Raw genomic sequence first — 15,305 nt, forward strand, 5'->3', positions numbered from 1 at the left:
TGGGCGCAGGGCTCGGGGGAGCCACGGCCGCGGGGGGCTTTGCTTTTCTCGCCCTAAAACGTGCGCGGATTTCTCCGGCCGATCTCCGCAATCCGTGGCGGGCGTTTTTTTCGGGGAGGGGGGGGAGGCTGAACGCCTCGTCGCCAGCTTGCACTAAACCACCCCGCCGAAAGATTTTTTTCCGGCGGCTTTTGTGCCGGCGCTTGCTCTTTGCAGGCAGAAATCCCGTTCGCCCAAGGAAAGACGGCGGATTTATCGCTGGGGAAGTGAAAACGGACGGAAGAGCTCGGTCGCTGCGGGCTGTGTCCGACCCCGCTGGGGCTAAAGCGGCGGCAAGGCTGGTTTCCAGGCCCGGTTGCAGCCTGGACCCGGAGCAGAGCCGTGGGGGACACCTGGGCTTGCTCCGGATGGATATTTTCATCCCAAGTCCCCGTGTTCAGGGCAGCCGAACGGGCCTGCGGAAATCAGTGAGCAGCATCCCCGGCTCCCCCGGCAGCGCCGTGTCCCCAAATCCCGGCCAGGTAGCTGGGAGAAAGTGCTTTTGGCTCGTACCCCCCCAGGCCCGGCGAGGACACGGCCGCGTCATGCAAGGTGTCTTCTTCTCCAAGCCCGTCTTGACCGAGTTTTGGGTGGCCACCTCGCACAAGGAGGGAGCAGGCAGCGCTACCTGCCGCCGAGCCCACCCGAGCGAAGCCGGAGGGTGCGGATGGGCCCCCCCCAACCCGGCTCCCTCCAGCCCTGCTGCCATCCGTGTGGACACGCTATAGACCCAGCCGGAGCCGGATTTCTCCAAATCTGAATATTTTGCGCCCTCTCCTGGGTCCGGGCGGAGCGGTTCTGCCTGCTCCGGGCATCCGGCACCCGGCTCGTTTTTCCTTTGTTTGGGAAGAGCTGGGAAAGCTGGAAGGGGTCTGTCCCACCCCCTGCCCCGCGCTGCGGCTCTCCGGCCCCCCAGGCATCCACCTCCGACCCCTTTTCCCAGGGAACTCCCCGAGAGGGAGCAACGCCGGCCGGCCTGGCACGATGGTTATATTTTAACCGGCAAAAAGCAGCCGCACGCGAGGCCGGGGCAGGCCGGAGGTTTCCGCAGCGAGTCTCCATCCCAGCTCGCCTGCCACACATCCGGGGCCGGCATCACCGGCGGCAGTCGAGGGAGCCCATCCTGGTGCCGCCACCTTCCCGTCGCTCCCGGACACCGGTGCGGGCGGCTATGGGAATACGCTGACCCCGGGGCGCGTTCAGACCCTTCTTTTAAGTTTTAAGCCATTCCCGTGGGCAGGCGGCTCCCGATTCCCGTGGGTGGGAAAACGCCCCGGCATTTTCCCACGCAGAAACCCTTTGTGGGTCCCCGGGGGACCGTGCCCAGAGCCACACGGGGCTTCTGGGGGACAGCGAGGGGGGGGTCCCCAAGGGCCATTTAACAGTATAGTTCCCCTATAGAGTTGCCCTATAAACCGCTGCGAGAACCAGGCTCTCCGCAGAGCGACAGAAACACCCTGTGCGTGTGCGTGTACACCTATATATACCATACACCCACCTGCATGCACTATATAGATGTGTATAATGAAAATAGGGTAGAATATCCTATATATAGGATGTATATATGGGATAGAGAATATATATGATGCATAGTCTGCGCTGCGCTGCAAACCTTCCCCTGGTTAGACGTGGCTGTTTTATGTAGCCGCTGCACCAACGGCACAAATACATATATATATATAGCATGTGTATATATATATTATATATGTCTATGTGTGTATATAAGCGTGTATATGTATTTGTGCACATATACGTATTTGGAAGGGGAGGAGGTTTATTATACACATGGAATATACGGTCCAAGGCTCCCGGTCCAAGGAGGGTGAGTTTTACCCATATAAAACACGATCCTCTCCTTCGTTTTCATACGATCGGAGATATTTTTTAACACAAAACTATTAACCCCCGAGAAAGGCCCGGGCAGGTGACAGCGCTCGCGGCACGCGCCCGACGCAGCCCGGCGAGACGGCCGAGACCGTCTGTCTGTCCTCGAGGCTCGGCCCAGCCGAGACGCGGCGCTGCCCCTGCGAGACGGCCCGCGTCTCCGGTGGCGGAAACCTGTTTCTGCAGCAAAACATATCGGGCCCGAAGGTCTGTGAGTGGGGGATATCCCGCGCCAGGCTCATCCCGGCCTGTCCTCCGTCCCGCTGATGGCGTTGGCAGACGCACGGACGAGCCCTCCCTGGGGCTCCTGCGCCCCCCCCCCCCCGTTTGCTTCGCCTGCTATTTACAGCGCCCAGTTCTTCACGTGGCGGATGGGGAAACTGAGGCAGAGGGGAACGACAGCAAGTGCTGAAAGCTCAGGAGATGTTACCCTCCTCGCCCCGAACGGAGGACCACCACCACCCCGGCCTCCGGCTGGTGCCACCTCAGCTCCGTCGGCGGTAGCTCGAAGCCCAAATTGCTCCGTCTCCGGCCCCGACGCTGCCCGTGCTGCTCCTTCCCCGGCTACGAGCCGTAGTTCATGCAGTGGTCGTGCCTCCACTTGGAGCTCACCTTGTCGAGGAGGTAGCGGGTGCTCTCCCGAAACTTGCGCTGGGTGAAGTAGAAGAGGATGGGGTCCAGGACGCTGTTCATGCTGGCGAAGGGCCGCGTGCACTTGTAGGCGATGGCGAAGGCCTGCAGGGCCGAGCAGGGCAGGCTGGGCGAGGAGCGGACGATCAGGTAGATGGTCTTGGTGAGGTGGAAGGGGAAGAAGCTGACGGAGAAGACGATGACCACGATGACGATCATGCGGATGGCCTTGTCCTTCTTCTTGCGCACGGCCAAGCCAATGAGCTCGTCCTTCTGGCACAGGATCCGGGTCATGCTGCAGTAGCAGGCCAGGATGGCCACGAAGGGGAGCAGAAAGCCGGTGACGGTCAGCGTGATGCCGTAGGGGAAGTAGCTGGCGGAGCGGTCCGGGGGGCTCAGGTCGTAGCACACGGTGCGGTTCCTCTGCGTGCCCGTGGAGGCGAAGACGAAGGTGGGCAAGCACTGGGCGATGACCAGGAGCCACACCACCGCGCACACCAGCCACGTGAGCTTCTTGCTCTTCTTCTTGTGCCAGGAGGCCAAGGGGTGGCAGATGCCCAGGTACCGCTGGACGCTGATGCAGGTGAGGAAGAGGATGCTGCCGTGCAGGTTGGTGTAGAACTGGAAGCGGACGAATTTGCAGGTGAAATCCCCGAAGGGCCAGTAGTCCTTCTGGGTGTAGTTGTAGATGAGGAGCGGCAGGGAGCACACGTAGAGCAGGTCGGCCGTGGCCAGGTTCAGCATGTAGATCATGGTGCGGGTGAGCGCCTTGCGGGACAGCCAGATCTGCCCGATGACGACGGCGTTGAGGGGCAGCCCGATCATGAACACCACCGAGTAGACCAAGGGCAGCAGGACCTGCTTGAACTCCTCGTGGAAGGTGCACGAGTTCCTGGCGCCGCCGGCCGTGAAGTTCTCCATGGTCCCAGCCCCACCACCGGGACCTTCTCTGCCGGCTTGGCCAGTCGGCAGCGCCTGTGAACGACAACCCACAGCGACCCCGGTCAGCAGCGGGCTGTGCACCACGCGTGGTCCTGAGGACACATCTACCCTCCTGGGTTAAAGCCACCCTCTGCTCCATGGGGTGCCCCATGCCACCACCCCAACCTTCCCCACTGCCTTCCCCGGCTCAGCTCTGCCGGATCGTGCCCTGGAAATGCCCCTTTTCCCCATCGATTTAGGGCAGCGGGGGATCTCCACGCCTGGGGCAGGAGGCCACCTTGATGGCACCACCCGAGGAGCTGAGCACCCACGCGCTCATCCCGGCGTCCCGCCAGACGTTCGGGCCTGGGGAGACGGGCGAGAGGACGGCAGGGGGCTGGGGGGCAGGAGCGGGGCTGCGGCGAGGCTCAACACCGTGGGCCGAACATGGAGCCGGCTTCACCCGCCGTGGAAAGCAGGAAACGGCGAGACACGCGAGACCCCCCCACCCCACGGCGCTCTTCGCCCTCCGCCACCGCCCTGCTGCCTGGCCCTGGTCACCTCCCTTAGCCTCCGGGTCGGGCTGGCTTTGTGCCGAGGGGAAGCTGAGGGGGCTGAGAGCAGCTCGGCCGCCGGCGATTCGGGAGCCCTGCAGCCCCACTGAGCCCCCCTGCACCCTCCTGAGCCCCCCTGCACCCCCCTGCACCCTCCTGAGCCCCCCTGCACCCTGCTGTGACCCCCTGCACCCTATTGAGCCCCCTTGCACCCCCCTGCACCCTCCTGAGCCCCCCTGCACCCTGCTGTGACCCCCTGCACCCTCCTGAGCCCCCTTGCACCCCCCTGCACCCTCCTGAGCCCCCCTGCACCCTGCTGTGACCCCCTGCACCCTATTGAGCCCCCTTGCACCCCCCTGCACCCTCCTGAGCCCCCCTGCACCCTGCTGTGACCCCCTGCACCCTATTGAGCCCCCTGCACCCTCCTGAGCCCCCCCTGCACCCCACTGAGCTGCTGCACCCCACTGAGCCCCTTTGCACCCGCTGACTCCCCTGCACCCTCCTGAGCCCCCCAGCACCCCGCTGTGCCCCCCTGCACCACCCTGCACCCCTGCACCCTCCTGAACACCCCTGCACCCCGCTGTGACCCCCCTGCACCCTCTGAGCCCCTGCACCCTCCTGAGCCCCCCCAGCACCCCGCTGTGCCCCCCTGCACCACCCTGCACCCCTGCACCCTCCTGAGCCCCCCCGAACCCTCCTGAGCCCCCTGCACCCCGCTGCGCCTCCCCCTGCACCCGCTGCGCCTCTGCACCTTGCTGAGCCCCCGGACTCCCAAGCCGCCTCCATCCCGCCCGCGCAGCACCCATCCTGCCCCCCGCCGCCAGCACCCACGGGTGCCCCCGCCATCCCACGGGTGCTCACGGGATCGCCGCCGGGAAGCCGGGGACAAGGCGGCCCGGCGCCCTGGAGAGGTGCAAGGTGGCCTGGGGGTCCCGGGGGTCCGGGGGACACGGGTGCTGGGCACCCGCTGGGCGGCCGCGGGTGCTGCGCGCTGCCCGTTGAGTGACACTTCCCTTTTCCTTGCCGACGGCCCCCGAAAAGGGGAACCGAAACCCCGGGATGGCGCGGCGCATGTGTGCGCACGGACCCACACGCATGCCCACCCCGACGCCCACGCACGCCCCCGCGTGCACACGGACCCACAGGCACGCACAGCCCCAACGCACACGCATGCACACGGACCCACAGGCATGCAAACCCCAATGCACACGCATGCCCACGCGTGCACACGGACCCACAGGCATGCACATCCCCAATGCACACGCATGCACACGCATGCACACGGACCCACAGACACGCACAGCCCCAACGCTCACGCATGCCCCCGCGTGCACACGGACCCACAGGCACGCACAGCCCCAACGCACACGCATGCCCACGCGTGCACACGGACCCACAGACACGCACAGCCCCAATGCACACGCATGCACACGGACCCACAGGCATGCAAACCCCAATGCACACGCATGCCCACGTGTGCACACGGACCCACAGGCATGCACATCCCCAATGCACACGCATGCACACGCATGCACACGGACCCACAGACACGCACATCCCCAACATATGCCTGCACACGCGTGCACGCGGACCCACACACATGCACACCCCAACATACACGCATGCACACGGACCCACAGACATGCACATCCCCAATGCACACGCGTGCACACGGACCCACGCGCATGCACACATGCATGCACATGCATGCACATGGACCCACACGCATGCACACCCCAACACACACATGCACACGCATGCCCATGGACCCACAGATGTGCACATCCCCAACACATGCCTGCACACGTGTGCACATGGACCCACAGACACGCACATCCCCAACGCACATGCATGCACACAGACTTGCACACCCCAACACACACACATGCACACGCATGCACACAGACCCACAGACATGCACACGCCAACACACACACATGCACAGACCCACAGGCATGCACACCCCCAAGACACGCATGCACACGCGTGCACACGGACCCACAGATGTGCACATCCCCAATACACACACGTGCACACGCTTGCGCACGGACCCACAGATGTGCACATCCCCAACACACACGCGTGCACATGCTTGCGCACGGACCCACATGCATGCACACGCCAATGCACACGCATGCACACAGACCCACAGACATGCACACCCCAAAACACACGCACACGCATGTGCTCAGGTGTGCACACCCCCAACACACGCACACGGACCCACATGCACGCGCAGCCCAACACAGCAGCATGCACATGCACGCACATGGACCCACACGCATGCACACACGCATGCACATGCATGAATACAGACCCATAGACGTGCACACCCCAACACACACGCGTGCACAGACGTGCACACGGACCCACAGATGTGCACATCCCCAACACATGCCTGCACACGTGTGCACATGGACCCACAGACACGCACATCCCCAACGCACATGCATGCACACAGACTTGCACACCCCAACACACACACATGCACACACGTGCACACAGACCCACACGCATGCACACCCCAACACACATGTGCATGCATGCACACGGACCCACAGGCATGCACACCCCCAAGACACACGCATGCACACGCATGCACACAGACCCACAGACATGCACACGCCAACTCACATGCATGCACACAGACCCACACGCATGCACACCCCCAAGACACGCATGCACACGCGTGCGCACGGACCCACAGGCATGCACACCCCCAAGACACACACATGCACACGCATGCACACAGACCCACAGACATGCACACGCCAGCTCACATGCATGCACACAGACCCACAGGCATGCACACCCCCAAGACATGCATGCACACGCATGCACATGGACCCACAGATGTGCACATCCCCAACACACACGCGTGCACACACTTACACACAGACCCACAGACATGCACACGCCAACACACATGCATGCACAGACCCACATGCATGCACAGCCCCAAGACACACATGCACACGCATGCACTCAGGCGTGCGCACCCCCAACACACACACACGCACACACACACACACAGACCCACATGCATGCACACCCCAACACACCGGCATGCACACGCATGCACACACGCACCCACGCGCACGCCCACGCGCACGCAACCCCTTCACGCACCCACCTGCCCCGGGCCCGGCTCCATGACGTGCCGCCGGCGGCGTTCGGCCTGCAGCACCCGCGGGCGCCCGGGCGAGCTCTGCAGCCGCAGCAGCCGGCTCCGGAGCCGGGATAGGGCTGGCAGCGAAAGCGGCACGACCGGAACGGCTGGCCAGGCCGCCGCGACTTGTGGTCCCCCGCTCGCGTTTCGGGGGCTTCCCCCCCACCCCTCCAATTTGGGGCACCTTTGCTGGCGTTGCAGTGTTGCAAAGCTGGGCGCGAGGAGGGCACCCAAGGGTGGGGGGGGGGGACAGAGCCAGTGGAGGCGGAGGCGTCGCTCCCGTCGCCCCTTCCCGTCTCATTGCAGCCACCCGAACTTTCCCGGGGGGGGGGGAACTGAGGCACGGGGCAGCTCGGGAGCGGAGGGAGGGCACCGGCCCCCCCCCCAAGCTCCCCAAATCCTTGTTCCTGTCTCGGCACCGCGGCAAATGCAGTGTATTTGGGCAGCGCACGGACCCCCCCCCCCCGATGGCTGCTCCCCCCTCCCCCAAAATGCCCCTCCGAGGGTGGGCAAAGCTGCTGCCAAGCCTGGGTGCAACCCCTCAAGGGCCGAATTTTGGCTGAATTTCAAGGGGGGGGGTCTGGGGGGGCGGAGAGAAAGCCGGAGGAGAAAACCCTGCCAAACCCTGGAAAAGACGCCAGCAGGCAGCAGAGGGACGCCGCGCGCGGTGCCCGGTGAGCACAACCTCGTACGAGACACCAGAGAATCCACCGCCTTCCTCCCTTAAAGCCTTCCTCCCTCGCGCCGCTGTGCCGCCTCCATCCCGCGGAGGATTCGCCTGGGCTCGCCGGGGGGGGGAAAAAAAATGGGGAAAAAAAAAAATCTCTTTCGGAGGGAAACGGCCGGGCCGAAGCGGCAGAGCGCAGCGGGGCCAGTTCTCCTTTTTGGCCGAGGTGGAAGCGAAAGCGCCCGGTCAGCACATTTCCCCCCAAAAATGGGCCAACGGGGGGGGGGGGGGGCTGCTCCCGCTCCCGCTGCCCGCCGCCACCGCGTGCCGAAACCGCCGCTTTCCTCCGAAGCCGAGGCGCCCGGCGAGCCCCGAACCGCCGCGGGAGCTGAGGACTCCCGAGAGCATCACACCGGTGGAAGGGCAAAGGCAGAGGAGCCAGGAGCTTCCCGGCGGCCGGAGCGGGGATCGCGTTAGGAGCAGGAAGTCAAAGACATCGTCTGCGCAGCCAAAAAATACACTTGTTTCCACGAGAAATTCATTCCAAAAGGGAAAACTGAAGTTTCCCCACTGGCTTTGCCCTCCGCGGACCCTCCGCGCTGCTGGCCGAGGCCGAAGCACCGGCATCTTTATCGGCACAGCAGCGTGAACACGCACCGAGCTGATGGGATTTCACCCAGCCGCGTGCTGCAGGGGGGAAAAAAAACCCTTCCCTGCCCCGCTTTGCCCTATCGCACAGGTCGAGCGTTTCCTTCCGTCCGGGAAAAAAGCCGCATGGGAAAAGCCACCGCCGCGCTGGGATCGGCGGCTTCCTTTGCACCCGGTCCCAAAGGCGGGATGCGGAGCGAGATCTCAGCCCTCAAGCAGCGCTGCCCTGGGAAGGGTGATTGCGCCCGGCAAGGCCTCGTGCAACCCCATCCCGTTGCCCAGGGAAAATTGCCCAGAAAAAGGGAAAAAAAGAAAAAAAAAGAAAAAAAAAGGGAAATCACCACGTGGGCGTGAAGAAACGCTCTCAAAACCCCCCTCGCACAAATTTCTCCCTTAAAAACTGCCCGAGACTCAGCTCGCCCTTAAGCTCCGGCCATGCCGGGGCAGGGATTAGCTAGGCGGGTCGGGAAAGGTGATCGGAGAAGGGGGAAAAAAGATATAGCTCGGGGCTGCCCGGAGAGCCAGACTTTCTGGTCTGACCGCGAATCCAGCCCAAACCTCCCCCCCCCTCCGTGCGCTTTGTTTCCCGGGTATTGGAAACTCGGGGCCCCGGGAGCCTCGGAGCGGGAGGATTATGGCACGGGAAGGGCCCTTTCCCGAAAGGGAGAAGCTGGGAAGGGTTTTTGAGCTCGGTTGGGCTCCCCGAACGGCCGCCGACATCCTCCGGCCCTTCCTGCGGGGCCGGCAGCCGGGAAGGGCAGGAGTTAATCCCGTAACGAGCTGTCCCAGCCTCTGCTGGGAATTGGCCGGCTCTGGAGGGGAAGCGGCGGCCGGGAGAGCTCTTCCCCCCGGTGCCACACTCGCTGCCCACGGGAGCTTTCCAGGCTGCGGAGTACGCGTAGAGCGACGACCGCCTATATGCACACACACACCTATACACACACGTATAAAACCATACGTATATACAAACACGCGCACACCCGTAATCAGAAATACACCTATAGCTTCACCCACGTGCGTGCACACTTGCATATACATGTTCACAAGTATATACACCTCTATAACGTATATACAAACATATATACGCCTCTGTAGGCACATCTATACGCACACATATACACATATATAGCCCCAGGCAGACGCACACACACACACACGGCCGTATATGCACACACATACGCGCTCCGCTATGGAAACACCTAACACGTGCGCGCTGATGCACACGCACACACACACACACACACACACACACACACACACACACACCTGCACACCACGGGGTGCCCGGGGACCCTGGACCCGTTGCCGCCCCGCGCGCCGGGCGCTGTACGCGTATACGGCCCGCGAGACCCCGGCACCTGCAACGCAGCCCGGGGCCAGAGCCCAGGCTCCCGGCACACACGGCATGGAAACACCCCGGGAAAAGCAGGTCCCTAGTGGCATTTTGGGTTTTTTTTTGGAGCTTTTGAGCATGCGACACCACACGTCGGCATGGGGTTGTCGTTCCCAGGCTCCCCGGGATGCCCAGCACGCACCGGTGTCACCCCAACGCCCAACCGAGGGTCCCGCGGGACCCAGTCCGGTTCGGTTCAGGCCCGTCCAGTTCAAACTGGGCCAGTTCTCTCCGAACTGATCCGGTTCGGTTTGATCTGATCCTCTCCAGTTCGTTTGGATCTGGACCGGTTCGGTTCGATCTAATCCGGTCTGGTTCAGTTCGATCTGATCCAGTTCGCCCCGATCCGATCCCGTCTGCTTTGCCTCAACCCAGGCTGCTTCAGCTCCATCTGGTCCGGGTCGGCCCGATCCTGGCCGGTTCGGTTTGACCCGGTCCGGTATGGTCTGATCCTGCCCGGTTCAGCCCGATCTGACCCTGCTCGGTTCGACCCGGTCCGGTTCGGCCCGATCCCACCCGGTTCAGTTTGACCCGGTTCGGTTCGGTTCGGTTCGACCCTTTTGGGCTTGACCCGCTCCGGTTCGGCCCGATTCCGTCCGGTTCGGTTCGACCCGGTCCGGTTCGGTTCGATCTGACCCTACTCGGTTCGACCCGGTCCGGTTCGTCCCCCCGCCCCCCCCCCCCCGTGCGCGGCACTTACCGGGAGCGGGATGATGCACCGGGCTCGCGGCGCGGCGCTCGGCGCCGGGGCCGCCCCGCTCCTGCCGGCCGCCGGCCCCGCTCCGCCCCGGGCCGCCCCCGACCCGCCCCCGGGCCGCCCCGCTCCTGCCCCGCTCCTGCCCCGCTCCTGCCCCGGCACCTGCGGGCGGAGAACGGGCGAGGGTCTGCAACAGCTGGAGGGGGCAACAGCTGGATGGGGAGCTGGAACGGCTGGATTACAGGGAGGGGCAGCCCGTAACATCTGGATCTCAGGGGTGGGGGGGTGCGACAGCTGGCTTGGGGTGTGTGTGTGGGGGGTCTGCAACAGCTGGGTTGGAGGGAACGGGTCTCTAACAGCTGGATCGGACGGGGCAACAGCTGGACTGGATGGTGGGGCTGCAAATAGCTGGGCTGCAATAGTGTCTGCAAACAGCTGGAATGGTGGGGAGCGGGGTCCCCAACAGCTGGATCGGATGAGGTGGCAGCTGCTGGATGGGATGGTGGCACTGCAAACAGCTGGATTGCAGGAGTGTCTGCAAACAGCTGGATTGAAGGGGGGGGTGCTGCAAGGGTGAACCTCTGGGGGTCTGGAGCAGGGGTGTCCCCGGGCGCAAACAGCCGCAGGGAAGGCGGTGGCAGTGTGTGTGGGGTCTCGTGCAAACAGCTGGATTGTGGCTGCAGGGGCCCCCCCCCTTGCCCACAGCTGGATGGCCTGCGGGAGGGCTCGTGCGAGCAGCCGGAGTGAACACGGAGCTGCCAAACGGCCGGATTTTGGGGCAGGGTCTCCCTGCGGCAGCGAGCGGCCAGGGGCCGAGCCGGGCGACGCGATGCCCTCGGTGCTCATTAACGAAGCCGTAAAAGTCCCGGCGCTTCCTGCGCGCGGCTATTAAGGTGCAATAAAAAAAGACGTCCGGGGGCCGCGGCGGGTAGGAAAGGGCCGACGCGTAAACAGCCCGGGGATGCCAAAACCACGCGGGACCACGGGCTTAGCGATAAGCCTCGTTTTTCCCTTTGGAATTATTCTCCTCTGTCCTTTTTTTAGTAGGATCATATATAGTTTGCAATTGCCTGGGGTCTCACTGGAGGGGCAGGGAAGGGAGCAGGGGAGAGGGAGGCGCCTGCCAGCAGGACCTGGATGGCGGAGCACCATGTCCGGGTGCTCCCTGGCATCGTCTCGTCGTGCAGGGCAGCGAGGGCGAGCTGGAGGATCCGGCTGGATCCCACCGCTGCCCATCCAGCTGCAGAAGGGTTTCGGGCAGGAGGAGCCAGGCCTGGCTGCCGGGAAGGTGCAGCGAGCTGGGTGAGCACTCAGCCTGAGCTCGGTCCGCATTGCCCGGGAATGCCGCAGCCGGGCTGGATGCTGCCGCTGGCTCAAACGGACAACGCGGACTTTCATCGATCCGGGTTGGAGCCCGCGGCCAAGCGGAGCAGCGGCACTGCGGGGAAGACGGGCGCTGGCAGGAGCGGCCCTGAATATTTGCAACCGCAGCCGGGCTGGAGCCGTCCCTCTCCTCCTCGAGTTCCCCGGGCTGGGCTGAGGATGGCTCCGTGCCCCGGTGAAATTCCCAGCTCTGTCAGCTGCCCCCGGGGAACCGGAAATTGGGGGGGAAAAAAAAGCCGTCTGGCCCCGGAGCAGAGCAGAAAACGCCCTGTGCAAACAAGCACAGCGGGCTGCAGCGGGAGCCCAGGGCGCTGCGACAAGCCCGCTGGGGGCTGGGGCCGCGCGGGAGGAAGCGCGGCTGAGACCGGGCACAACTCACTCCCGCGATGAGCCGCCAGCCAGCGCCGCTGCCTTGCCCCGGGGCTGCTCTCCGTCGTCGGGGGCAAGCTCTGCCGAGGGAGAGCCGACGCATCCCGTCCCCCCTCCGCCTCCTCGCCCCGCGGGTGCCCTTGTGGGTCCCCAAGGTGAGCGTGTCGTGCCCAGCTGTCCCGTACTGTAAATAGTGCGAGAAGCGTTAAAAAACAAAAAAAGCGCCGCCGTGGCTGCCTGCCAGCCCCGAACACCTTCGCTCCGCGCGGCGGCGGCGCGGGACCGCTGGGCAGCGGCGCTATCCGGAATAAGCCAGAGCCGAGACGACGTTTCGGGGGCCGAGCAGGGCTCTGAGAAGCAAAACCAGCGGCGACCGAGGGCGGAAAGACTTTGTGACCCTGGTTTTAAGCTGCCCGAGGAGACGAGCAGTTTGCAGCCCGCTGCGCCCGCTGCCAAGGCCCTTTTTCTGCTTGCAGAGCTGGAGGGTTTCTGGCTTTCGCTATACGAAAGCAGACGGGGGGGGTCTCGTCGCAGCAACCTGTAAAATGCTCCAGCTTTTGGGAATTTCCCATTGTTTCCTGCTTCCTTTGAAGCCGTCCAGGTCACGGGTGGCTGTTTTGGCCGAACGCGGTTGCTGCGAGAAAGGCGGTGACATCTGGAAGCGAATCAAATTGGGGCTTAGTCCTTTCCCCTCCGACTCCTTCCCTTTCATTCCACGATAATTTGCACGGGTCTTTTGGCAGCGTGGGCAGCGCTCGGGATAATCGAAAGAGATTTCCTCTCGGAGATGTCATTCGTAATTACGGATGGGCAAAGCGCAGAGCTCTGAACCCCGTCCAAGGCCCTTTCGCGGCTCCACGTGGCTCGTCCCGGCGGTTGCCGGCGCGTTCGCTTTCCGAGCAGCTCCGTGTGGGCTGCAGAGCGAGATGCGACTCACCTTTCCCGTTCCGGCTTTGGATGGGCCCCAGCTTTCGTTTCGCATCCCTCTGGCGGGGATCCCGGGTGAGCCATGCCGGCGTTAAGGCACGGCTGCTCCAACTTGCTTCCCACCAGCAAACCTGCTCCGGAGAGGTCTAACCCCGAGCCGGTCGGTGCCACATCCGTGCCACCACGGCTTTCTTTAGAGATGGAGCCTGCAAACCGGCAGCCGGGGCTGCATGCGGTGACGGAGTTTTTGGGGATCTTCCCTTTGGGACCTTTCTCTTCCACCTCCTCTGCCTCCACTGACCGCCGGCATTTTGGGGCTACCCATGTTGCAGCTGGAGAAATGAGAGCTTCAAGCACGGCATCCAGGTGCCGTCGTTTTTACACCCCGTTCCACCCGCGCAGAAGGAAGACGGAGCTCCTCGGGGAAAACGCTTGGGCAAAGTTAATAACTGCAGCCCTGCGTTCTCCTCCGGCTATCATGAATCGAATTAATCCCCGGTAAAAAGGCCTGGCAGCTGTGGCTGAATTTGGCCTCGCGAGACATTTTGGCTGCCTGTTTTCTGCTCCTCCGGCTGGATGTTTCCAGTAATCTCATTACGGCTGGTGGCAGGCAACGTTGGTGGCAGCCGTCTGCTTTCCGTGCCCTGGGCTGGATGCGGCTCTGCGCCCACCTCGGGTGGTTGCACCTTCCCAAGAAGTTTTCACGCTCTTTCCAGCAGGTCGGCAGGACAGCACAGATGGAGAAATGTGGGCCTCGCTGCCAGTGGGAGACCAAAATGACCCGGTGAACATCCAGAGATGGTGAAGGAGGTTGCCCTGAGGACAAGGCGATGGGCAGTGGCTTTTTGGAGTCTTCCCCCAGGACCGGACCTGCTGGGGATCCTGCACCCTCCATACCTTGCCTTGGACTCCTCCATGCTAAGGTAGAAGATTCCATAGAGGCAGCTAATGGTTAGGTGACATTTGATTTCACCTTCCTCTTGGTTTAACCATCTACCAGTAAATTCTTCCCCGTGCAGTGCAGATGAGAGGTTTGCTGTTGCACCCTCACTAGACTTGGTCAAAACAGTGGTTTTCTGGCTTGCTGCCCCAATACAAACGTTGGCACCAAAAAGACAAGCTTGTAGCAACCAATCAAATAAATGTAAAAGCCTTTCTAGCAGAAATACCGAAGGAACAGCTTTCTTTGGCAAGACTGAAATGAGCCCTGGAAAACAGAATTTCCCTGGGAAACAGGTCAACGCGCTCAACATGTGTTTGCAGCCGGCTGCATCGCTCCCGCTGCTCCACTGCTTGTGTCACCTGGGGCTCACACACAGACATCCAGGGCCCTGCAGCGTGCCCTGGGGTGCCTGGAGTGTTCACATGGGGGTGGCAAAGCGTGGGGCAAAGGACGGAGAGAAGGTCCATGAGGTAGCTGGAGACTGGAGGTTTGCCTTGGGGTCTCAGATGAACTAGACACCTGCACATGGGCAGCTAAGCTGATCTGGTGAGTCCCCAGATGGATTTGTTGGGCAGAGATGGTGTTGGGTGGAAAAGGTCTTGTCCCTCAAGCTCCATCCTGATGGTGCCCTCTGTCCTCTTGCCATAATCGGTGCTCAGCACCAGTTATGATACTGATACTACTGCCTGGGATGGAAGACCCAATGGAGGAGGACAAGCCTTCTGGCTGCTGGACATTTGGGCTGGAAAAATTGGCACTAAGTTTAGCTTTCCACCCCCAGTGCAATGAGCTTCGGATGAGTCCCAGGCCCACATTTCGGGGGACTCAGCCCAGATTTCCTGCTGGGTCTGATGAAGTCCCTGTAGCCGACCATGAGTCCAGAATGCCCATCCAGCCAGGGCTCTGTGGAAGCTGGGAAACTTTGCCTTTTCTGGGAATGTAGGAAAAAAAAACATTGATTTTGGTTCAAGTGGGATCTGATCTACAAGTATCCGCCATCCCTATGTCTCAGCGTTTCTTAAGAACTGTGTGTTTCAGCCCGTTTTCCTCTCACATCTGCTCGCTTAGAGCCCAGCAGATG

At 62.7% G+C, this 15,305-nt stretch overlaps 1 protein-coding gene across 1 annotated transcript; it reads right to left on the reverse strand.

Annotated features, from left to right (window-relative positions):
- Positions 1-1,917: 1,917 nt before the first annotated feature.
- Positions 1,918-10,640, reverse strand: P2RY6 (pyrimidinergic receptor P2Y6). Its single transcript, XM_067289601.1, has 2 exons — positions 10,606-10,640; positions 1,918-3,528 (listed from the first exon to the last, which is right to left on the reverse strand). Exon 2 carries the CDS (start codon positions 3,472-3,474, stop codon positions 2,488-2,490), a length of 987 nt encoding a protein of 328 aa, XP_067145702.1. The 5' UTR covers positions 3,475-3,528; positions 10,606-10,640; the 3' UTR covers positions 1,918-2,487.
- Positions 10,641-15,305: the final 4,665 nt, after the last annotated feature.

Source organism: Apteryx mantelli, chromosome 1, assembly GCF_036417845.1.
Source record: "Apteryx mantelli isolate bAptMan1 chromosome 1, bAptMan1.hap1, whole genome shotgun sequence".
NCBI classification, from domain to species: domain Eukaryota; kingdom Metazoa; phylum Chordata; class Aves; order Apterygiformes; family Apterygidae; genus Apteryx; species Apteryx mantelli.